At 43.9% G+C, this 24,776-nt stretch overlaps 2 protein-coding genes across 2 annotated transcripts; one reads left to right on the top strand and one right to left on the bottom strand.

The window, feature by feature from the left end:
• The first annotated feature begins 7,419 nt into the window (after positions 1 to 7,419).
• On the top strand, positions 7,420 to 13,962 carry f3a (coagulation factor III, tissue factor a). The gene is made up of 6 exons (XM_026180815.2): positions 7,420 to 8,029; positions 9,790 to 9,901; positions 10,014 to 10,207; positions 10,995 to 11,170; positions 11,262 to 11,430; positions 13,413 to 13,962. Exons 1-6 carry the CDS (start codon positions 7,954 to 7,956, stop codon positions 13,544 to 13,546), a joined length of 861 nt encoding a protein of 286 aa, XP_026036600.2. The 5' UTR covers positions 7,420 to 7,953; the 3' UTR covers positions 13,547 to 13,962.
• A 2,091-nt stretch (positions 13,963 to 16,053) lies between these two features.
• Positions 16,054 to 23,600, bottom strand: LOC113028778 (tartrate-resistant acid phosphatase type 5-like). The gene is made up of 6 exons (XM_026179221.2): positions 23,443 to 23,600; positions 19,933 to 20,123; positions 18,231 to 18,358; positions 17,815 to 18,006; positions 17,396 to 17,543; positions 16,054 to 17,115 (listed from the first exon to the last, which is right to left on the bottom strand). Exons 1-6 carry the CDS (start codon positions 23,516 to 23,518, stop codon positions 16,876 to 16,878), a joined length of 975 nt encoding a protein of 324 aa, XP_026035006.1. The 5' UTR covers positions 23,519 to 23,600; the 3' UTR covers positions 16,054 to 16,875.
• Positions 23,601 to 24,776: the final 1,176 nt, after the last annotated feature.

Below are 24,776 nucleotides of genomic sequence, written 5' to 3'. Positions count from 1 at the left end.
ACCTTGAGGCGACTGTTGTGATTTGGCGCTGTGTAAATCAAATTGAATTGAATGCACAGTTTCTGGTCGGAGCGTGTTATGACAGTCTTGGAGTCAGTGACATCATCGATGCACTTACCTGTGTGCTGGTCACAGATGATGTGTTCTCCTCCAAGTTGGCGCGGTCGCCATTTGTTGCAGCGTCCCTGAACATGTCCCAGTCAGTGAGCTCAAAACAGTCCTGAAGAGCAGAGAGCTCCTGCAGGCCAACTTCTCACCTGTCTCAGAACCGCTTTGCACAGCAGTGAATTCCCGAGGTAGATAAAAAGGTCTGCCTCTAACAGTCATAAACGCTACCAGCGATGAGCAGTTTTAGAAACTAGCACAGTTCTTGTGCTGTGATGTAGACACACAAGCCACCACGTGAGTCTCACGGCACAGAGCTGCATTTCTGTTGGCATGAAATGAAGTGAGCCCGTGTAGCTGAACGGTGGTGTGCGTCACCGAGCCATGCTTCTGGGAAAACAAAGACGCAGCAGTCCCTAAATTCCCGCTAATCTGCTGGAGTCGGACGTAGTCCAGTTTGTTGTCCAGTGAGCAAATGTTTGAGAGCAGCGTGGATAACACCTGACCACCGCCACCAGGCAGCGGACTGCAGGCCTGGTTTCTGTAGCAACCCAAGGATGCACAGCGCTCCCAGGAGTTCCTGGTCAGTTTTTATATGATGCTTGTAATTTAGAAGCGTTTGCCGTTGGTGAACGCGAGCACCTCTTGTTCTGGTGTCCATGTGGCTCAGAAATCACAAAAATACAAAAACTGCCCCATTTGAGTGGCCGCGGCGTGCTGCTAACACGGCGCCAGCTGAGGATCTCGTTGAATTATAATGTTTCCTTTTTCCAGAGTTCAGTACATAGTTCTCTGGTAAGTGTGGGAAAAGGTTGGATGCTGAAGTTACCTGTGAAGAGTTAAGGAACTTTCTGAAAACCAGGAGAACAGGAGCTGATAACAAACCGGTAAAATGAACTCAGGGCGCTGAAGCCAGGGTCGTTTCCCTCCCATCGTACATGTCTGCTGGCATAAAACAGCAACATATCAGTGACGCTATTTCAAGTTCACAGGAAAACACAGTAAATTAACAGGTGTCTGACCTGGTTATACTGTACATGGATATTCACGTATACTCCAAACACAGGTGGAAGTATTTTTGCACTCTCTGAGGTTCAGTGAGTGTGTTCACATTTCTGCTTTCAGTTAGCGAACACTGACAACAGCAGCAAGACAAATACAACAACTAAGTTTATGGAAGTCCGTCTGCTCTGTGTCGTCTTTGCCATCAGTAAGAAGAATAAAGGTTTGACGTAAAGATTTCAGCGGTGCCACTTTGACAGGATTAGAGCAGAAAACCTTTAAGTCACCGTCGGAGTATGTGAAGGATCCCTGAAAGAGACCCTGCTCTGCACCAGTCTCACTTATATAACACACTTTCCATCTGTAGCTCCAGCGTGCACTTCAAGCACTTTTACAGATACATGGAGTTTTTCCATTGCTGCTGGTTTATGAACCGTCATTTGTGGCTCTATTGGCAGTGAACTGATGAACACAGTGTTTAAAATCTGCAGTCGTCATCATGATTAACACAACGAGAACAGAAAAATGATGAAATTCTGGGAAGGATGACGAGTGATTTTAGTCACTGAGGCTGGGAAATAAAAGACATCTCATTGTGTGTAAATGATATTACACATGGAGCTAAAAGCTTTTTAAGGCAAAATGAGTCAGTTATCATTGTTTTACTTCCCACACACAAACCTTCGTCACACACTGGGAGCTGGCGTTTCACGGTGAAGCAAAGGTAAAGATTCAAAGAGTCGATAAACACACACGACACACCCACAGTAAAGGTTATAGCCACTGTCTGTGTCCACATGCTCAGCCACTCATCACATTTTATTGTGTCTTCGTTCATTTCCAGACTGTTGTGGGTACCTTCATATACAGTGTGTGTGCAGTCTGAACAAAGAGCTTTTTGTTCATATGCAGACGCCTTCACGCAGAAGCCGAAGCACTTCAGCCAGATCAAAGTCCAAACATCCAGTTAGAGTGCACAGTTCATTGATACAGGTTCAGGAGACAGTGCAGCCATGCACAGATATCCACGAGCGTTTGATTCTTCAACTCAAAGCCGTCCAGCTCCTGTTGCTCGACACATACATGTCAGCTCCTGCGTCCTGCTGCTGGGGAGGCTAACCCCCCACGCACACTTCTCCTGCTCTGCATCGACGGTGAAGAATACTTTAGTTGTTGACCACCAGGACATGAAAGGTTTGAGTGTAAGAGCCAGAGGCTTCACAGGTCCTAAACAGCAGAGGTGTGGACTCGAGTCACATGACTTGGACTCGAGTCAGACTCGAGTCATTAATTTTATGACTTTAGACTTGACTTGAAAAAATGTTCTAAGACTTGTGACTTGACTTGGACTTTTACACCAATGACTTGGGACTTGAATTGGACTTGAACCGGTTTACTTGAAAAGACTTGACATTTTACCCCAAATATAAAATTTAACATGCATATTATATAGAGATTGAAAATGTGACGTCATTCAGGGGTAAAACCGCAAAGGATTCTGGGAACTCGTGGCAAGAGGTACTAGCGCACACAGCCTTTCAATTGAAATCAGTCACACAGCGATAAAAAGAAACACAAAAATGTCAAGAAGCCTTGTATTATTAACTGCAATAGCCGGTCGCATGACAGCCACGGGAAGCCGACGGGTAAAGAGATCGGTTGTTATCGGATTACGTCGTTGAAGAGAAATTGTTCGAGCCATGTTTCTGAAGTAACAAAGAGGCGACTGGATTGCAGCCATTCAAAGACCAAATATAACGTCCCAGAACCCTCCAGCTCACAGGTTAGTTTTGCTCCAAGCATTTACACAAAGGTCAGTCTTCTGTTGTAGTTAATGCGTCATTTTCATAACATAATTGGTGATATAGGTTACAAGCAAGTCTGGCGCTGAACAGAAATTGTCGCGCTATGCTCCTTTGTTTATTGTGCATAAATAGTGAATTGTCCTGACACAATATTGCGTTTCGCTTCTGTTATTATGGTACACTGACAAAAACATATACTTTTATTCACAGGGTAAAACAGTTGTTTTGTATCACTAATTGCCCAGTGCGATTACAGCATACAATATTATTGTCACTGCTACATTTCTGTAATGCTACCAGAAATTATTTCCACTGCTAATTAATTACCGTTGAGCTCAAAGGTCCTATTAATAAACGGTTAACGAATGTGTATTTATGACGACGATTTGTGAGACTGGTAAACTTATGATACGTACGATGGTCTTTCGTTCTACACGGTGCATTTCAAGGTCCTGCACCCATCCGTCGGTAAACTGTACCTGGGCTTGTTGCAGTGACCTGAAGTTACTAAACTTCACGAGTGTATGCACTCACTCCAAGAAGCGTATAATTATAAATATGTATATAAATATGCTACGATGAGATAGCTGACTTCATCTAACTAGCAAATGTTGTCCAGGCTACGTTGGTGATGCAGTTTTTTTTAATATGTATGATATTTTTGTCATGCGATTTTTAAAGCCGGTCCTACAACCGCATCCAAGAATAACATGCAGCTTATCTCAGAACTGTCGGTGAAAATTATTCTTGGAGCTAGGTTTAATTGAGCTGCATTTTAAAGAGGTGCAATTTCACAATTTGTGTATATTTTCTAAGTTCACTATTTTGTCATGTGTTGAGAAAAACACAGATTTAAAAATTACATGGTCTAATATTTACATTTAGCATATAACTGCAACATGCTTTTTTTCGTTTTTTTTTTAAAGACTCGAAAGGACTTGAAATTCAAAATTTCAGACTTGTGACTTGACTCGGACTTTTACACCAGTGACTTGAGACTCGACTCTGACTTGCCTGACATTACTTGAGACTTGACTTGAGACTTGAGGATAAAGACTTGAGACTTACTTGAGACTTGCAAAACAATGACTTGGTCCCACCTCTGCTAAACAGTACTTGACAGGAGACGTCAAAAATGCAGATACAAACTTTATTGTTCATTAAACAACCTGCACAAAAGTAAGTGGTTGTTGCACACACAGGGTTGGACCCAACCAAGAGAGAGAAATAGGAAAAGGGTCGAGTGGAGGAGGCACACACACCCCCACAGTGCACACAAAGCATTAATGAAGAGCAGTCTTCATCAGGGATGTAACACTGCTCCTGGTCAACACCGAACATCCTACTCAGCACAAAGAAGGAAGGTCAAAGTATCAATGAAACCTTGAGGATTCCTCCAGCTGTGCTCCTGTGTCTCATCCCCTCGTTATCCCTCAGTGTATTCAACCCCGTGTTTCTCTTTGTCATGATCTTCATACGTGTCTGTGTCCTGACTGCAAACTGTCCAGTTTACTTCTTTCTCGTGTCCAGCAGTAAAGCTGCCCTTTGAGTTTTGGGTCCTTTCCTGCCTCCCTGCACACACACCATGACAGAAAATGTGTCCCCCCCACTGGCCACAGCAGACGGCTGCTGCTTCCCAAGTCTGGTTGCTCTCACTTCTTCTTCTTCTTCTTCTTTTAGACTTCTATGGAAAAATGTCTTTATCCTAATAATGTCTATTAATATGTTAAAAGGCAGATTTGTGTGTGTGCGCGATATTGTGATATGTGTCACTTGTTGCTTGTGTTGCTTATCTGTTGGTTTTGAAGACAACCCTTCTGAAGTTGTTTCCCACGCTCACAGCTCGAGGCTGCTGGGTAAAAAGACGCGCAGAGACGCTCACACTGTGATCCTGCATCAGCTGACATGCTGGGGTTGTGGTTGGTGGCTTGCTTGCGCTGCAGACAACTGAGAAGGAACAGTTTATTTGTTCTGTGTGTCTACATCACACACAAAACAAGCCCAGAGTGTGAAATGTGACCTGATCTACTACACATGTAAGTGCCACTACTGCACGTCATTACATGTCCTGTGCTCTCCTTCTTCTGTCCCCCAACATCCTGTTAAAGCAGGGTTCGTCCTCCCCGTGGTCTAAAGTTGTTATATTTGTGTGTGTGTGTGCAACATTCAGGACACGTTACAGTCTTGGATCTTTTGAATGTTTCAGCTCCCGTCAGTTTCTTCCTTTGTTCTGTTTTCTAATAAAACAGCTTCTTGCTTCTAGCTCACGTGACCTGAACTCAGAGTCCAGACTGCGCCCTGGTCTCCTTAAAAGGCTCGTCTACATACAGGCTGCTTCGTCCCCATTATTCCTCACAGGAAAAAGTCCTGACAAACATGTATATCTCTGTGTCTGATCTCTTTCCTGTTTTCATCATGAGCCGCAGACAGTCATGTTCCAACAGGTGAAAACCCACCTCTGTTCTCTAATCTCCCTGAAACCTGCACACCAACGCACCGAGCATTCACCCCTGCATTCCAATCCTTCTGCTGGGAGTGGAAACCGCTTTGCTGTGTTCCCTACTCTGAACATCATGTGCATGCTTCATACAGTTACTCCATGTGCAGTTTGAACACAACACCTGGAGAGATGCTGATGGTTGCCAGCAGAGCTCTGGTTCATAATCTCACTCTCTGTCACTGTGGCTGTTCCACCTTTGCAGAAACAGGCTGTTGTTTCCGATCGCCTCTAAAACCACACCCTGTTTGCTGGAAGCTGTTAAAGCCTGCTCGCCACTCTGTGTGCAGGTTGAGCAGGATAAAGCTACCAGGAACAGGTTTCCTTGGGCAGCCTGCCAGTCTCTCTAGATTTAGGTTTGCTGGTGCTTGATCCAGCTCGTGCTGCAAACACAACCAGAGTGATAGAAAATCAGAACACAGTTTGTGACATTTGTGCCAAATAAAAGTGGACGTGGACTCTTCTGTAAAAGCCCATCTTTGATTCAAACATGCCGAAGCTTTTAAGTGCTCATTGATGACCTAACATCTAAAGTTATCGGTGTAGCTGAGGACGTAGAACACACCACCCACCAAAGATGCATCCGCGTGGCTGTGAACGTGTGAAGGTGGGATAGAAAAGCGTGTTTGAACTGGTGAATGAGGCTTTGAGCACAAATATAAGAAGGAGTCCAACTACTGACGTGAATCTGAATGTCTCTAAATGTGCTGCTGACGTGTTGGTGCGTGCTCAGTCCTGCAGGTGAGCAAATCCTCAAACGCTGACTCTTTTGAGTAACAGGCTCCTCAGAAACATACTGTAAGTCACTTCTGATCAGCATCAGTGAATCATTAACCCTCATTAGTTTTAATGCCAGAAACTGCATGGATTTCAAAAACAGACATAATAAGCAGAGCGTTGGGACAGTACTGTCTGCCTCGACTACTTGAGTCTGAAGATTAAGATCTAGAAAAGACGATTAAGACCCAGCTCCAACTTCAATGTCCTAACTTGCCAAGAAAACAGCCTAAAGTGTTTGTTACTGGTCACCAGTTCCTTGCTAAATGCAGTGAACAGTGCAGTGTTAGCGCTGGTTAGTCAGTGATACACTGCTGCTCCCTTCCTTCCTTTCAGGAATGAGCCTGAGAAAGTAATTAAGGCAGGAGGGAGGGCACGGGGCGACTCACCCTGTGTGCAGTGCGCCCCCACACCACGGTGTATTTCTCCTCTGAGAACAGTAGCTATGTTAGGAAATGCCTTGAGATATGGTGACAGAGATAACTGTTGGGGAAGAGGTAAATAAATGATCTGGACGTTGACCACGTGAAGCCTTTCCTCAGTAGAACTGGGGAAAGCAGAACATGCACACTTAGTAATTCATTATCAGTAATGATCAGTGCTCCAAACATCAGGTTCAATTTCAAACAGCTGAACTGCAAACGTTAAGACAAAGCAGGAAACAGCCATTAGAAGCTGCGCTCTCACTCCGCTTTCCTTCAGAGAAACTGTTGGACTCCAGCTTGTGTATTCAATCCTTCCTGTTTGAGACTTACTCGGTATTCAAAGCCACACTGTACCCTACGGCAGTCGGGCCTCTCATTATCTCTGCTCCGCCCTCTCAGGGGAAGGAGGACGAGGGGGCCAGGACTACCAAAGTCCAGGCAGATATTCCCGGTCCATTAAAAGGCTGAAACAGCCAGAATAACAGCCTGGGACAAACAAATCAGCTTCAGCTTTCTTTATATCATTAAAAGCATGCTAACTGTTATTGTGCTACATTGTTCAGGCTATATGCCCCTTTCATGTGTGCAAGTGTGCACTTTGAAATGACTGGACTAGAGGATTCCAGCATTTTGGAACAACCTCTCCACATGTGTGTCTGGAAATTTAGCAAAAGTAATCAGATCTATAAATGGAGCCGCTCTGACTCAGTGAGTTACAGTGAGTTACAGTGAGCTGTAAGGTCCACGCTGCGGTCATTCACGTCATTCTAGTGATCTCTCTAGAAAGTCATGTAGTCAGCATGAGCACACACACGGTCCTCTGTGAAACACGACCTGCACAGGTCTGCCTGCAGAAACACAACCGTGCATCTGTAGCAGAAACCAGGCACGAATGAAGGCGCTCTTGTGATTTCACATCAAACCTGTAATCTAGACAAACTGTTTCAATTGAAAACACTTTCAGGACTCACTGAAAATAAAGAAAGTAAAAGACAATCACGGCATGAAAACCATCATCCAGGTAAGCAAACCCCCAAAGCTGGTTCTGTCCGGACGAACAGAAGTTCTTATGATGTAATAATGATCGGCTGAGTCCGAAGAAGCCATTGAGCCGCTATATCCGCTCAATGACTTAAGCGGGACAGGCACGCAGCGCATACCGCAGCGATGTGATGACGGGCGAGCCGGACGCTCCTTATTTGGTCATGTTGGACTGAGTTAAACTGCTACGAGCGGAGGTTTTTAGTCCTGAGCAGAAACGAAAAGTATCCCAGTGTGAAAGGAGGCTCCGGGACTGCACGCGGATAGCTGTCTGATCTGGACTACACTTCCTGAGGGTACCATGGCGACCACAAGAATAGAAGCAGGATTTTATTTTCTTTACTTTTCTTTTTTCCCCATGCTGCTGTCTGCCTCAGGTGAGTCCGGCGCATTCTCCTAGTGTGGATGCAGCGACAGAAACGCTTCTTCTTCTCGTGATTATTATTATTATTATTATTATTATTATTATTATTATTATTATTATTATTATTATTATTATTATTATTATCATCATTATTCTTAGAGGTACAGTCAGAACACGTCTGTTTTTTTATTTGGCCTCACATGTGAAATTCAATTCAATTCAATTCAATTTTATTTATATAGCGCCAAATCACAACAAAAGTCGCCTCAAGGCGCTTCATAGATACAGAGAAAAACCCAACAATCATATGACCCCCTATGAGCAGCACTTTGGTGACAGTGGGAAGGAAAAACTCCCTTTTAACAGGAAGAAACCTCCGGCAGAACCAGGCTCAGGGAGGGGCGGGGCCATCTGCTGTGATTGGTTGGGGTGAGAGAAGGAAGACAGGATAAAGACATGCTGTGGAAGAGAGACAGAGGTTAATAACAGATATGATTCAATGCAGAGAGGTCTGTTAATACATAGTGAGTGAGAAAGGTGACTGGAAAGGAAAAACTCAATGCATCATGGGAATCCCCCGGCAGCCTACGTCTATTGCAGCATAGCTAAGGGAGGATTCAGGGTCACCTGGTCCAGCCCTAACTATATGCTTTAGCAAAAAGGAAAGTTTGAAGCCTAATCTTGAAAGTAGAGATAGTGTCTGTCTCCTGAATCCAAACTGGAAGCTGGTTCCACAGAAGAGGGGCCTGAAAACTGAAGGCTCTGCCTCCCATTCTACTTTTAAATACTCTAGGAACAACAAGTAGGCCTGCAGAGCGAGAGCGAAGTGCTCTAATAGGGTGATATGGTACTACAAGGTCGTTAAGATAAGATGGGCCTGATTATTTAAGAGCTTGTATGTGAGGAGCAGGATTTTGAATTCAATTCTGGATTTAACAGGAAGCCAATGAAGGGAAGCCAAAACAGGAGAAATCTGCTCTCTTTCTAGTCCCTGTCAGGACTCTTGCTGCAGCATTTTGGATCAGCTGAAGGCTTTTCAGTGAGTTTTTTGGACATCCTGATAATAATGAATTACAGTCGTCCAGCCTGGAAGTAATAAATGCATGAACTAGTTTTTCAGCGTCACTCTGAGACAGGATATTTCTAATTTTAGAGATGTTGCACAAATGGAAGAACGCAGTCTTACATATTTGTTTAATATGTGCGTTGAAGGACATGTCCTGGTCAAAAATGACTCCAAGGTTCCTCACAGTGTTACTGGAGGCCAAGGTAATGCCATCCAGAGTAAGAATCTGGTTAGATACCATATTTCTAGGCTTTTCAGGGCCGAGTACAATAACCTCAGTTTGATCTGAATTGTGAAAAGAGTGAGACAGCTGCACTCTTTGCCCCCAGCTAAAGAGGAAGGAGGTACTTACACTCCCGAGGTCTGCAAACAAGCGATGATGTTTCAGACAGATTTGCGATCCTCGGTGTAAGAGGGGAGAAGCTGTGGTGTGCTCCGTGGGTGGCACACTTACTGTGGTCACAAAGCAAAGTGCAGCTGGAACAGTCCGTCCGTAAAACTACATGAATGGGGCCTTTTTCTCCACTGATAAGAGCGCAGCTCTGGGATGTTCACCATGTGAACCTGATGAAATGATGAATCTGAGCACAGTTTGGGTCGTTTTGCTGCTAAAGGATGTGCAACACTGTGTTAAAGAGCTTCAGTCATTCAGCAGGATCAGTAATGTCTGATTTTCATCATGTGACTGATCCACTCCTTGTTTGCAGGCTCGTATCCACAAGCGCAGAACGTCACCTGGAAATCCACCAATTTTAAAACGGTTCTGGTCTGGGAGCCCAAACCATCTGCGGATTACTCTTACACAGTGGAACTGTCTCCGTAAGTACCATCCACACCTGGCCTCACAGCCCCATCAGTTCACCTACGGCAGCACGTTTTCATGTATGTGGGTGTTTCATGTAAACTATGTGTAACACGTCATATGTTGCAGGGTTGGTGGGAACGCACAGAGAATCACTAACTGTATCCGGTCGTCACAAACGATGTGCGATCTCTCCACCGCCATGACTGACCCCAAAGCCTGCTACGTAGCTGATGTCCTATCTCAGCCCCCACAGGGGGTGACCTCTGAACTCTCCGAGTTTCCCCACAAAACCTCGCCAAAATTCTGCCCATACGATGACAGTAAGACCCTTTGATATTATTTTTTATAAATCAGAATAACATAGAAATGAAAGCATGCCCGGGAGAGCGCATGAAGCCAGCGCAGGAACAGTTTAACATGGTAACACACCCGCTCTCATGGTCGCCCTCAGTGAGCATGATGCAAAGAAGTCTCACCGTCACACTCACAGGGTTGTTTCCATCATCGGTCCCTGGATCTGTAGACTTTCACAAAGTTGTTGCCCATCCAATAAAGAAATGCCCGTCACAGTTTCTCTGTCAGGTACAATGTCATCAGGCAGCGGTCTCAAAGCCGAGGTCACCCCTACCTCTGCGCTTGACTTAAACAGGAACACAATGACAGCAGCGCTGCTGCCTCGTGTCACACAGACAGGACCCCTGTGTTTATTTAGTTGTCCAGTGAACGGCTTCAGAGGAAATAAAGTTTAGTCTTGTTTTACAATATTTGAAAAGTAAACAAACAAACAAACACTCCTGTTTTCTTGTTTTGTACTACTTGAAGTGTCCTCCAATGAGACGACAGTGTCCGCAGTGGCCCACAGTGTGACACCCGGTCATCAGGGGTCGTTCTGTCTACAGGTCCAGAGAGCAATGTTAACATAAGCAGATTATTTATGTGATCATTCAGCAAACTCAAAGAAAAGCTGATCATTTTATGTCAACACATAAGCTGTTTGTTGAAGCTGTCATTCTCATTTAGTTCAGTGTAATATTGGAAGGTTAACAGAGACTTCAGTGATCACATGTGCACATATCCAGCAGTTTCACAAATACTTCTCCTCCACAGCTGAACTCGACAGGCCCAAGTTCACGCTGGAGGTCAGTGAAGGCAGCGCCACCCTGAACGTGACAGACTCACCCACTGCCATCGCCAACGGTACACACCTGCAGACTTTGAGGGACATCTTCTCTGAGCGGCTCCACTACAGAGTCACCTACTGGAAGAATAAGAGCACTGGCAAAGTGAGGAGCACCCACCACAGACTGACATCACAACAGCAGTCTTTAACATACGTGAATGACATCACGGGCCTTTCCCTTCTGTTGTCCACAGAAAACATCCAACTACAACACAAGTATGATAAAGGTGACTGGCCTGGATCACGGGGAGAGCTACTGCTTCCAGGTCCAAGCCTACATCCCCAGCCGCACTTATGGCAAGCAGCTGGGAGACCTGAGTCCCCCGCAGTGCTCAAAAGACGAGAACCAGACCATCATAGAAGGTGAGCTCTTTATTTCAGCACAGCACTGACCACGAGCTGCTGACCACAAGCTGCTGACACAGCAGCGTTACAGCAGGATGTGATTTATTTGACTAACAATCGTCTGCAGAAGCCTGTTGACTTGATGAGTAACTTATCATTTTGTGAGGTGAAAATAGAGTTTTCACAAACTCTGTGTGTTTATTTTTGATGCGGAGGAGAACACTAACTGTTAAGGTTGCAAAAGCTCTGTAAAGTGTTTGAACACTGGGCCAGGCTTTCTTCTCCGGTGTGTGTCTGTGTGGGTGTGAAGGAGCTGGGAAATAGAGGTGAGGCAGTAAATCGTGCCTGGATCTGATGGTGTTTATTGCACGACTGTGACTCCAGTTCAGTCTACAGAATAAGAGGGCGGGGCCAAAATACCAGAGCTTACACACAATGCTGTGGTGCTGGGATGTCTGCCTTTGGGACAGGGGGCGCTCCAGGACCCCAGCACATCCACTTCCCACGGCCTCGTGCGGATGTGCGTCCAGAGCGTGTACATCCGTCCGTAAATATTTGGACTATAAATTCACAGCATGTTTATTTATTGTCTTAGTGAAACAGGTCAAGCACCTCCAGAGTTCTTCATGACTAAAACAACATTACATCTACTTTTAATCCAGTTTTATTTATACAACACGTGACCTCAGTGTGCTTTATATGTGAACAATAACACAAACGTGTTAAAGTGAGTGTTTGTAGTAACTCACACAAAAACATCAGGATGTTTCCCCTCAGACTGTGAAACCTGTGAAAAAAGCACTTCTGCATTCATTACTCTGAAGGTGTTTGTGATGAACTACAGCTGCAGTGTGCCGTGGGTGCACGGATTCTTAATAGAAATCCCACAGCGCCCCCTACAGGAAGCTGCTACAGTAACAGGCAATAACCCGACACGGAGCCACGTCACTGTGGACTGTCTGTCTGCAGATGTTATTCTGAATTAGCAAACAGTGAAAGTAATCACATTACTCATCACTTTGTTTTGTTTTCAGAGTAATGCAGTATTAATTAGTAAAGTTAAACCAAGTGTGTGAATACGTCATTAATCCTCCGTGGTCACAGCGTCTCCACAGCAGCAAGAACAGTGACTAAATAACTAATACAATATTTTACAAAATATAACAAAACAGCTCTAATTACTGGAACATTGATAGGTATGTACAAATATCATTACCTATGAATGTCACTTATGGATAATAATAATGCATTGCATTTATAAAGCGCTTTATTCATCCACACACTGGTGGAGGCAGCTACAGCAGTAGCTACAGCAGTAGCCACATCGCGCCATCGGCCCCTCTGGCCAACACCAGTAGGTGAAGTGTCTCGCCAAGGACACAACGACCGAGACTGTCCGAGCCGGGGCTCGAACCGGCAACCGTCTGATTCAAGATGAACTCCCAATTCTTGAGCCGCGATCGGCCCGTTTGTTGAGCGGTTTGTTGAGTCTGCTGGCGTCTGTGAGCCTCCACAGAGGACGGCGCCGACCACAGAGACTCACAGAACATGCTGAGCATTGTCCGACAGATGTTGAAGGACCTCAGAGACGACTGGCCCGTCCTCTAGAGGGCGGTGGTGCTTCTAACCCAGTCCAGGTGTTTTCTGTGTGTACTCTGAGGCATTTATGCTCCTCCACGACGTCCACATCCACCTCCTGGACTGAAACAGGTCACAGGTTTCTTGGTCCTCCCACAGTCCACAGTCTTTGGTCTTTGTCACGTTGAGCTGCAGATGATTCTGCTCACACAGCATGCGTGTGACTGTGTTACATGGTTCAAACACCACACAGAGTCTGCCTGTGAATTTGTGTGAAAAGCTTCAGTGTGGCTTGTACTGTAGTCTTAAGTACTCTGAGTACTTAAGACTACAGTACTGTATAAAAGCCAGCCCGTGTGGATTACTGCTTAGAAATGAGCAGTAAAGCTTTGCTGTGACAGACTGTGTTGTGTTTTCCACAGTGTATTCTCCTGCAGTGATCATTTCTGCCATCATCCTCATCCTACTGCTCACCGGGATCATCATCACCGTCACAGTGGTGTGCTGCAAGCGCAAGAAAAAAGCTGCAAACGGTGAAAAGAAGGGCGTAGTATAAAGTATGTGCTTCACTACACATCTCTCGCGGTACGTTGAACTGGACACACGGACATATGTCGCTCAGCATTCCTCAGCCAAACACTGGACTTTCATTTAGTTTCTGTGAAACAACCTTATTTTTGACACTGGGAAGATGGGAAAACTCTGCTGAAGCCCTGCTACAGTATGTACTGATACTGCAAATACTGCATCTCCTTTCCTGGTGCCTGTGACTACTATAGTAAAATATAACAGCTTATTTTATTTAATTTCACAGTCTGCTGTGTAAATGTAAATCATTCTTAGACTGTAGTGGGGATTTTACCTTGAAACACATTTTTATGGAATCAAATGTAGGATGTATATTTTTGTATGTGGTGTATTTATTTTATTGTGTTTAACTGATATTAAAGACAATAAACATGTTACTCCTTACGTTTGTGCATTTTACTGGTAACAGCAGAGCATCGCTGGGCTTTGGTGGTCATCAGCAACACAACAACATTCAGGGGTCAGCGTTTTGCTGGACGCTGTCTGAGCTGATGCAGGATGAAACCCAGCGCTTGGCTCAGACCATCAGTTTAATACATTTGCTGCAGCAGGCTGGATGTGTCACGTTGTTTATTTACAGATAATTTATAAACAAACACCTTCATTACGTGTTGATTTACTCAGTGCACGTGTTTGTTTTTGTTATTTTACATTTTCCTGGTTCATTCATTTCTTCACCAGGTTAAAACGGCCGTTTATTAATTAATTAATTAATGTTACAATCCATGTTAAAATGTAAAATAAGGATGGTTAAAGGATTTAGACAGATATGGAATTTCTTGGAATATGTTTAACGAGTTTTCAAAGAGCATTTAAAATGTATATGGTCCATTTTGACCAGCATCCTGTTTTATTGTGAAAAGCTCGTGATTGTAAGAGGAAGTGAATGTGATTGTGATCAGTTGCTGAGAAAAGCTGTGAGGAAAGTACGAGATGTTAGTCCAAGTGTGTAATTGTGTACGAGCTGGACTATCTGCTGTCTTTGTCAGTCGCTGCGAGCAGCTGCTCACTCTCGTTTGAGCATCAAGAGCCTGAAACATCCTGAACATGTCCACTGATGACTCCTTCACACGTAACTCTTATGATCTAGTCCCATTTCACAGGGCTCATGCTGCTCCATGTGACTGTCTCAGCCACAGATGACAGCTGCAGACATAAAGCTACAGAAAAATGACCTGGTAGCTCACAGACATCATGTCCTCCACCCTCTGGAGACATCAGAGCCTATAGAAGCCATGTCTAATATGAGTCCAAGTTTGACGTTTAAAAGACGTCCACAATGACCACACAGGGACTGTAAATAGCGGCACACGGAGGTGCTACGGACGTGAACACTAGACTAGAGATGGACCGATCCGATATTACGTATCGGTCCGATACTGACCTAAATTACTGGATCGGATATCGGAGAGAAATAAAAAATGTAATGATCCATTAAATATCAAACAAGCACCTCACAAAACTTGCAACATGGCGTAACTCGGCTCATAACCGAGCAGTGTGGTCATGTGGCTGTGTGTATTAGCCTCAAACCAGCATTTCATCTCCGAGGAAGTTACCCCAGAGAGAAGTAAAGCAAGTGTGTAAGTTCATCTCTGAATGTTTGTAAAGCTTAACAACCGATATATGGAGCGACTGCCTCTCTCTCTCTCTCCTGCTGCTACTTCAATCATGAAACTGATCAATGATCAGCTGATCGTCTCCTTTGTTTTTGGCCCACTTTGCACCAGAAAGAGGAAACCAGCGGCTGAACAACAGCAGCACGTTTAAGCTTGATCAGCTGTTGTTAGAATTTATTTAATATTACTTTCTACTCCAGGATCTTTTTCTACAGCTGACGTAACTGTGCAGGGGCGGATCTAGCAAAGTGTAGCCAGGGGGGCCGATAGGGCATGAACAGGGAAAAGGGGGCACAAAGACATACTTTTCTTTCTTATTCTCATTTAAAATGTCGAGCTTTTAATAAATAATTATCTGACACCCAAAGTTTTAATTTGATGCAAAATGAATAGAAGTCAATTACTGTATATAGTGACTATTAAGTCTAATATACCCTAGTAAGCTATAGTACTTTTTCCTTTGGGAAGGTACCATCTGTGCAGTCTGCAATTTTGTTGAAGAAAGATGTTGAATCTATTTAATTATTCTTGAAAAATTATTGATTCTGTGCATTTTTTTTCACACTGCATCAAATTAAGGTTGATTACATCGATTAAGCATCATGAGGTGGAGCGTGAGGGGTGGTTCCCTATTTTTTTATTAGGTTATTAGGTTGCTTAATATTTCTGCTAAGTACTCTTTAAAATACCAGAGTAGGGAGGATGGTGCAGGTTTAAGTTCATTAGATTGATCAGTGTTGCTGAATTATGAAATATTTTGGGTGCAGTGTATTTTTTGCATACAGGTCTAACAGAATAGCCTTAGTGTTGTTGTTTATTTACACTAGAGTATGAACTCATACAAAAAGCAGCAAGATATTAAAAAACAGTTTTATTGATTAAAAACACTATATCGGATTCATCAGTGGGACTGGACTCCATATATTACAAAGACGTATTAGGGACACATTAAGAGAAAAATGTTGTCAATCGTTCTGAGAAAAAAGTTGAAAGTGTATTTCAAGAAAACAAGTACTTCTATTACTTTGTGCTAACATATTGATTCCAGAGGGAACGTTGCACATGTTCTAAAGAACAAAGCTTTGACGTCAGCCGCAATCAGGTAGCTTCATTATAGATGATTATCACCATCATCATCATCAATCACAGCATCTGATCGATAACTGATCAGGAGCCGATCAGTGCTTAATTATTTTTAAACCGTCTGTGACTATGAATGTGAAACTGAATTTACATTAAATTTGTTTAACAAAAGCAAAGAAAACAATGCTGATGGTTACAAAATAGTAACGAGGATGTTATTCTTCACACAGGCTGCTTTTCTGTAACCGAAGCAACAGTACTCAACAAAGTAACTGCAGTGTTATTGCAGCACCTTTAACTTACAATATAAAGTGCCTTGAAGCGGCTGCTGTTGTGATGTGGCATCATATATATTTCCCTACATATTCATATGCAGGTATGTACACATACACGCTGATCTATTCATAAAGATTAGAAGTGAAAAGCATTGCATTTGAAAGTGTTATTGATTAAACAGCTGTTTAATTTCACAATAATTAAAAGTTGTAATTAAAATGAAGGTTTTATATTTACAGAGTGCCAGAGTACATGACACAAAGCTGGGCAGCACATGAACAAACATGGCTGCTCCTGATGGTTACCGATCTCTGCGGCCTCAGACTTTGCGTTTTGGCAGCTCAGCCTGGTAAACACATTTCCCATCTGTCTGCATGTAACTGACTGTCATCTGACGCTCAGTCACTTGGAAGAAAGCCAGGCCTCCTGCTGTGTGATTGACAGGACTGGAAAAGAGCTGCCAGGATGGAGGGACACTGCTGATGTGACGAGTGGAATGATCACTGACCATCCCACTCCCGCTGACAACATACGAGCTCCCATCATCCTCTCTGATGAACTGTTGGAGGAGAGAACAGAGAAACTGCGTCTTCTTTTGATGGGTTGGATTGTCACACTTTCTACACAAAGATCAGGAACTAGCATCTCTTTCTTTAACATTAATATGATATCCTCTGGTTTGGGGCACAGAAACTGATCAGCAGTCAGAAACACTTGGTCAACACGTCATAGCACAGGACTGGTTGTCCCAGCAGGTCAGTGCGATGGACTGAATATAATGGAGACACTTCACTCCCTTGTTTTAACCGGTGAAAGTGATGTTCTGTATGTGAACACACCTGCAGATCATGATCATGGCCACACAGGTAAACGGTGACTCCGTACTTCTTCAGCAGAGGCCGTAGTTTGTCGACTAGACAGGCTGTAGGTCCGTGATTGCCAATAGACCACACAGGATAATGACCAGCCACCACCACATAGTCAGACCTGCACAAGCCAGACAGCCTTTAAACTCCCACACAGAGGGACCAGCAACACCAGCAGAGCTAACTGGTTTAAACTGTTGGGTGTATGTTTCCCTCTCTTTGATGCTCTTCTTTATTTGGTTTTCTGTACACTGTATATTTATTTAAATCCTCATTCTGCGTAATATTTGTCACACAGTTGTATATCAAACCTTTAATAAATCACAAATGTATCTTTGTATTGAGTGACATCTGTGCAGATAACTGGTCAAACGAATCTGTGTTTGAATCACCTGCTGCTGGCCAGTTTAGCACTGATCCAGTTCCACTGGTTTGCTGCTGCCGTGGAGTCCTCTGGTCCCACAGGCTGGACCTGGTCATTGGTGTTTCCACAGAGCACCACCGTATCAATCATCAGGATGCTCACTGACACGTTTGTGTGTGGAACAGTAAACTGAAGATCGTAATAAAGAGCTGGGTAATTCCTACAGAGACAACACATCATAACGTCCAAGCAACACTGAGGTCTGGAACCTTGAATCATCTCAGTTATCACAGAAACGAGTGTACAAAACATCAGAGCACGTTTTAGCAACGTCTGAAACACGATTTTAATGCAAGTCACATGATAACTAGTTCAGGTCAAAGCTACAGGTGTAAGAAGACTGACCTTCTCACTCAAACCTTGTCTGTATTGCTTGATATTTACCATCGGTGGGATATGTTAGAGTAAGCCATTTGTGCTGAGATGTTGCCGATATGGTCGTGGTTTCCAGCAGTTAGGTACCACTGTATATCCAGTAGAGATGGCTGCGAGAAGACACCTTCAAACGTGTTCTGTGGAGGAGAAATACCTCACAGTTTATGTCTGTGTAGGCTCTCAGTCGTCCAGCTCATGGTAGTCTAAGAAGCTTTGAAAGTACTGGACTCCTTCTGTTTCACCTGTCATCAAAGAAGCTTCTGCAAGTCTAAAACCTGAGGTATTTAAACCCAAGAGAGTCACTGACCCACTATGGATTTATTCCACAAACATGAGTGTGCCATGGGCTCCCCAGTGTCACCCATTATAGCCAAGCTTTACATGGAGGAAGCGGAAAATAAAGCACTTAGCCACTGGCACAGATACGAGGATGACACCTGGGTCAAAATCAGAACCCAGGAAGTAGAAGCCTTCACTGCTCACATGAGCTCTGTGGATAGAAACACACCAGGGCAAAGGATAACTGTTCACTGTTTCTGGACTGTGCCGTGCGCACGGAGGTGAACGGAAACCTCAACACTGACGTTTACCAGTTTACCAGGACATCTGCATCTCAAGGACAAAGGTCTTTCGAGGATGTCAGTGTTCACATTGTGGGCAGAGAAGACAGATGGTTTGAAAGAGGAGTGAAAGAAGTTATCTATGTCCACTGTGAATAATCATCTTTAAATAAAGGCTGCCTTACATCACCAACTGTCTGCTGGCTACGATGCAGTTTCTCTTCCAGGTGCCTGACATTTACATCAGGTAACCTCAACAGGTCACATGACAGGGTAAGGCAAGGTCTCACAATGGTTCCACCTGAAACATACTTATCACGCCTCCGTTCTTGTATCACACCGTGACTCACGTGACGAGGCTCGTGATCAGTAGTGGGTCAACAACTCTTAGCCTGCAGTCTGTTAGACTGATGATAGCGTTAACAAGCTGCTAGCTGCAAATAATCATGTGCAGTTCTGAAAGCAGACTATGACCTCACCTCAACTAATGCCAGCTCGGTGGTGAGTAGCCTCAGTAACACTAATAAATCACACAGCAGCAGTACATTCACGTAGTTGTAAAAGCATGACAATAGTAATCCAAAGTATTCAGAATCCCTTACTCACATTGAGTAACTGAACAGAATATGTTACAAACTACATTTTGGGGCATGTATTCTGTAATCTGTAGTGGAATATGCTTTAAAAGTAACCTTCCCAACACTGGGTACCAGTACTGTCCCTCCAGTCTTCACTTTGCAGGGAATATGGTGATCGGGTGTTTCTTTGGAAACCTCAAGCCACATTTTGCAGCTTTCTGGAGTCCAGCAGAGCTAAACATGGACAAGCTTCCTGTTGCTATGGGTTTCTTTTGGTTCTCTTACCTATTGTGAAGTTCACAAAGAAACTGGCAGTGAATAAATTATCCCTGCTCATCTTCACTGTAAAAGAGTGTAGCAACACCAGTGAGAAGTGCTAACTACAAATCTAAAACTATGCGTTTGATTTGTAACATTTTAGTTTTTAGCCAAGGAAATGACATCACCCTGCAGAATCCTTTAGGGTAGACTAAACTCTGAAGAGATGCTATTCATCGCAAAGTCTGGGGCTACAAGAAGAGCTCAACAGAATATATCAACAGCTGTTAATGCATGGGTCCTGATATGATATACCTTGAAGCGTGGGTCTTCCACATCCTTGACGCCGCTAAAATAGAAGTGATCTCCAAGGCTGAGAACAAAGTCCACCCCCTCGGATTGGGCCAGTCTATCCATCTCTGCAGCAATAGCTTTCTCTTGAGCAGTGTAGTAAGGAGGAAAAGGCAGCCCACCCCAGTCTGCAAGCACCACAAAGTTCAGCACACCTACAGACAATGAAGACACTTTTCTCAACACATGTGCACCATCCACAGACAGATACATACATGTGAATGGTTTTGTGGTTTAAAAACTATGTGTGAAATGCCTTAATGAAAACAAATGGTGAACATTCAAACAGACAGGCCCTGGCCAGATGGTGGATTCACACCCACAACCTTCTTGTTTATTACTTTGGCTGGGCAACAACAGCACTAAATATTGTGCCCCATGCTGCCCTCTAGTGGTGCCATATGACCTAAATCAGTGGTTCTCAACAGTTTCACAATGAGTACCACCTCAATAAATATATGGCTCTTAAAGTACCACCCTTATGACTGACATTAAAGTACAGTAGTATGGGCCTATTTAACACCACATATAGTTTACACAAGACAATTTTATTTCTTATATGAATGAATTTTATTTTAACTTTCATAAACAGGACGTGACAAGTGATAATAATAACAACTGTACTGCATTAAAACATTCACAGCAGGTGGGATAGCCAATCTTTAAGTGATGACCCGATGAAACCTGCGTCAGTCCAAACTACTCTGAGATTATTAAGGCTGTTGTGTTTTCAACATGTTTTAATGCTTTCGATCTTGTTCTGTTTAATCTGATCAAGCCCTGTTGGCCTCTCTCGGTTTTTATTACCACTGTTCATTTTAAAGCTCAGTTTTTAAACCCTTACGATGTAACTCCAGCCCATGCAGCAGTATATTAATGACTAACCTCGTATTGCAGTTGTTCTCCTGACTGAAGTTTGGTCCGTTTACAGCATCCTGTCATGCGACTGCCAGGGGCGTAATTTCCAGAGGGATTAGGCGGGTTATGACCCCCCCCCCCCCCATTAATCAGACCCAACCAATATAACCCCCCCCAATAAAATTATGAATTATCTTGCATAAATAGGCTGTTGATTTTCTTTACTCATTTCAGTTATTACCAGCAAAATAGTTGAATGTTTAATCATCTGGGAATTTACTCAGATTTATTTATTTATTTAGACAGAGATCTTGACCCCCCCAATGTTCAGCACAAAGTTACGCCGATGGCGACTGGATTTGTCCCTAACCATCGGGAACCCTCACGTTAACTTTTACAGAGTGGAAAAAAGTTAGCGTTCATCCTCCATCTTCACTGTTTGTGTTATGCTAACATAGCTGTGTAGTTAGCGGTCACGTAGCACATCATTATATACCAGCTAGCCCAACTTCAGTAACCCTACAAACGTCACTGCTGTTTAGTTTCCTGTCTTCATTTATGCTGGAAGTGATAGCAGAGCTGTACAGTTTAATTTGTGTTGTGGCGATTAAGCTGCCGGATTTTTGGCTTCACAACTCTTCGTGGTCCGTGGACATCGAACCTCAGTTTGCTCTTTGTGGCATTTCAGAAACAAAATAACACCATGTGGTGGCCTCGCTGGATCTGCTGCGATGACCCGCTGTGTGATGACCCTTCTCTGGGCTCCCCCCACCCAAGGGAAATTCACCGCTCTCAAGGCGCTGCTGCTGCGCCGCTACTCCCTCTCCGATGCAGAGCGGGCCAAGATACTCCTCTCTCTCTCAGGCCTGGGTGATGGTACCGCTCTTGAGCTCATGGAGCGCACGCTGTCCTTGCTAAGAATGGATGATGGCGGATTTCTCTTCACTCACGTCTTCCTCCGACAGTTGCCGGCACCAGTGCCAGCTGGCCTCGCCAACTCCCCGCTGCTGGCCTTGGAGGATTACCGCTCACTCGCAGAAGAACCAGATCGTATTCTCCTGGCTACTAGGAGCTTTGGCATCCAGGTGATAGTTCCGACGGCATCTCCTGCCCATCCACCGATTCTCCCGGGGGCCTCTGACTCATCGATGGTGGCTGGGATCGTGGCACGGCGGCGCCTTGGAAAACAGCTGTGTTTTTACCAACAGCATTTTGGCACCACAGCACGGCGCTGTCTGCCGCCTTTGCAGTTTCAAGGCCCAGGGAAACGAGCCTGCCAGCGCTCTGTAGCGGCTGCGACCGCTGGCGATAAGGAAAGGCTGCTCTTCATAGAGAACTCATGCTCAGGGAGACGTTTTTTGGTTGACTCGGGCTCCCAGAAGAGTCTCGTGAAGTCTCATGTCGTCTTTGCAAACCTCCACAATGGTATATTCTTTAATCCTAAAAACAATTGGAGATTTCCTGCATACCACTAGAGAGAGCCCAAGTACCACCAGGGGTACGCATACCACAGTTTGAGAATGACTGACCTAAATAACACTAACTGCTAACTGCGCTAACGCGCTGACACGGCGCAGCCCCATGCATTGGGCAATCTGCGCTAACTTGCTAACGGAGATTTGCTGGGTTAATGCAGTTATGGCGTTAAGGTCATTTTAAGGAGATTAACGCTGACAGCACTAATAAAAACACATCTTTTGATGTTTTTTTTAATTTTATTTAAATGGTGTGCAAAAGTCTCAAGACATCTTATTCCTTTATATTTTGCTTCCAGGGAGTCAGATTGTTGCCAGACTTTGCATTTTTCTTTTTCAACACAGCACTCATGTGCTGGCTCATGCCCTGCCCACCTCACGTTTGGGAGACTGTAATACCATTCTCTTTGCTCTCCTCAAAAACAAACTTCTCAGTTGGCTCCACATGGTACAGATGGTACATCTACACAAATCTGCACCAATGACTGTTGCACCCATTCTCAGCTTCACTAGCTCCCTATCCACATTGTATTCAGTACAATATTTTGGTTCTTTGACTCTGACCTCCTTCAGCCTTAGACTCCTTCTCATGTCCTCTGCTCAGTCAGCTGCTCCTCACGTCAAACTGGACACTTCACGTGATGGAGTCTTTCGCTGCGCTGCACCTTGACTTTGAAATTCATTACTACACCTTCAACAGCTCGACTCTGACAGAGTCAAATCTCAGCTCAAAACTTAACATTTTCATTTGCATGTCAACTCTAATCATCCTTAACTTTTTAGTATTCCTATCTTCTAAAACTGTTCTTGTTATTTTGTGTTGTAGGGGCCAACAAATAAATATTATCGTTATTATAACGCTGACCTATCAGTCATTCAAGCCTTATAAAGGTACCCAGCTCAAGGGATGAACCAATGATGCAGCTACACTAAACACACAACTTGGCAAATACCCTGTTTTGTAACTTTGGGCACTTTATTAGCAGCCTGTCACAACAAGGAAACAAAGTAATATGTTTAAGCTCAAATATAAGGCTCGAACCTGAGAGTCCTTAATCACGACTCTTCATGTACTTCCTGTGTGACAGGTCATCACACTGTAAATCAAACCTAACACTGACTAACATAAGCAGCAGCCTACCTTGTTCCACAGCGTCGAGGCCTTTCCACAAGTTATGAAAGCTTAGAATCAACACTATACACATGAGCCTGTCCATGGCTTCACTGTGCTCCCGTTTAAAACCGAAACAAACCTGAAACTTCCTGCATCAGGCCGGGCGAGAAAAACAGGATATCAGCTGATCAGCAGGTCAAAGTACAAACTGACTGCAGTTGCTCTAAGCAGACACGTTGTGACACACTGCAGCGAGTAAAAGAAGTGCAGACCTTCACACGGATCTTGCAGTATTTTCTGCTCTGCATGAAATGATTTTAAAGGAAGCTCTAAAGACAAACCTCTGAAAAAAGCAAAAACATAACGAGATTAAACACCTGTGTGGGTGTTTCCTGTGGTTACAGTGTGCAACTTTTATTATACTATCATTCAAGGCTAACGACGACAGCAATTCCTAAATTAGAGTAATTTAACTAAATACAGGCTGTGCAGAGAGCGCTATGCTGACTGGTGCACTGACAGGGTCACAGCAGTGTGATGTTGTCACCCTCCGTGGAAAAGCAAGAGATAGTGATGATGTTCTGCAACAATCCCACCCAGCCGGGGACCGTCCACCCTCCAAGATAACCATGCTCGTTCCAGTAGGAAGTGAATTCACTTTCACTGATGTAGTGCCAGACAGTTTCTTCACACTTCAGTCATCCCCTCTGATAAACAACACCCACGTATCAATAACAGAAAATGTGACATTGGTAGAAAAAAACTTGGTGTTTCATGGATGCTGCACAACTCACAGGTGCATTGTCCTTGTAATTGTGTTACTATTTATGGGCAAATAAGAGAAACATTGTTACAACAGAAATAAAATCAACCAACACAACGTTTAGTTCTTTTGTGGTAATTTTATGAAAAGCAATGTTTTTAAGTTTCTTAAAAATAGAGATGGTGAATCCAAACTGGGAGAACTTCAAAGGAAGCCAGTACAGGAGAAGTCTCACTGTGGCGTTTTGGATCAACTCAAAGCTTTTCAGGGAGTTTTTAGGACTTCCTGTTGACAGCGATTACAGATAGAAGTAATAAACGTATGAAGAAAAGCAGTCGTACACATTTATATTTTGGTACATGGACTGGCTCTCATGCACCGCCTTTCTACTCTCAGCACTTTATACAAGAGTCCTCATCCACCCCGTTTATAGAATCATGTTTTTCCATGTTTAACTGAGCTCAGGTAGAGAACGGGAACAGGGTTGATGTGCAAGGCTGTAGCAACTACAGTGTGATGATATGGAAACAGCGTCTGAAACTAGGGTGAAGACAGATGTCGTGATCAGCAAGCAGCAGTATGGATTCATGAGCAGGAG

This window comes from Astatotilapia calliptera, chromosome 9, assembly GCF_964374335.1.
Source record: "Astatotilapia calliptera chromosome 9, fAstCal68.1, whole genome shotgun sequence".
NCBI lineage: Eukaryota > Metazoa > Chordata > Actinopteri > Cichliformes > Cichlidae > Astatotilapia > Astatotilapia calliptera.
Note: the sequence above shows the minus strand (reverse complement) of the source record. Positions and strands in the feature narration are given on the sequence as shown.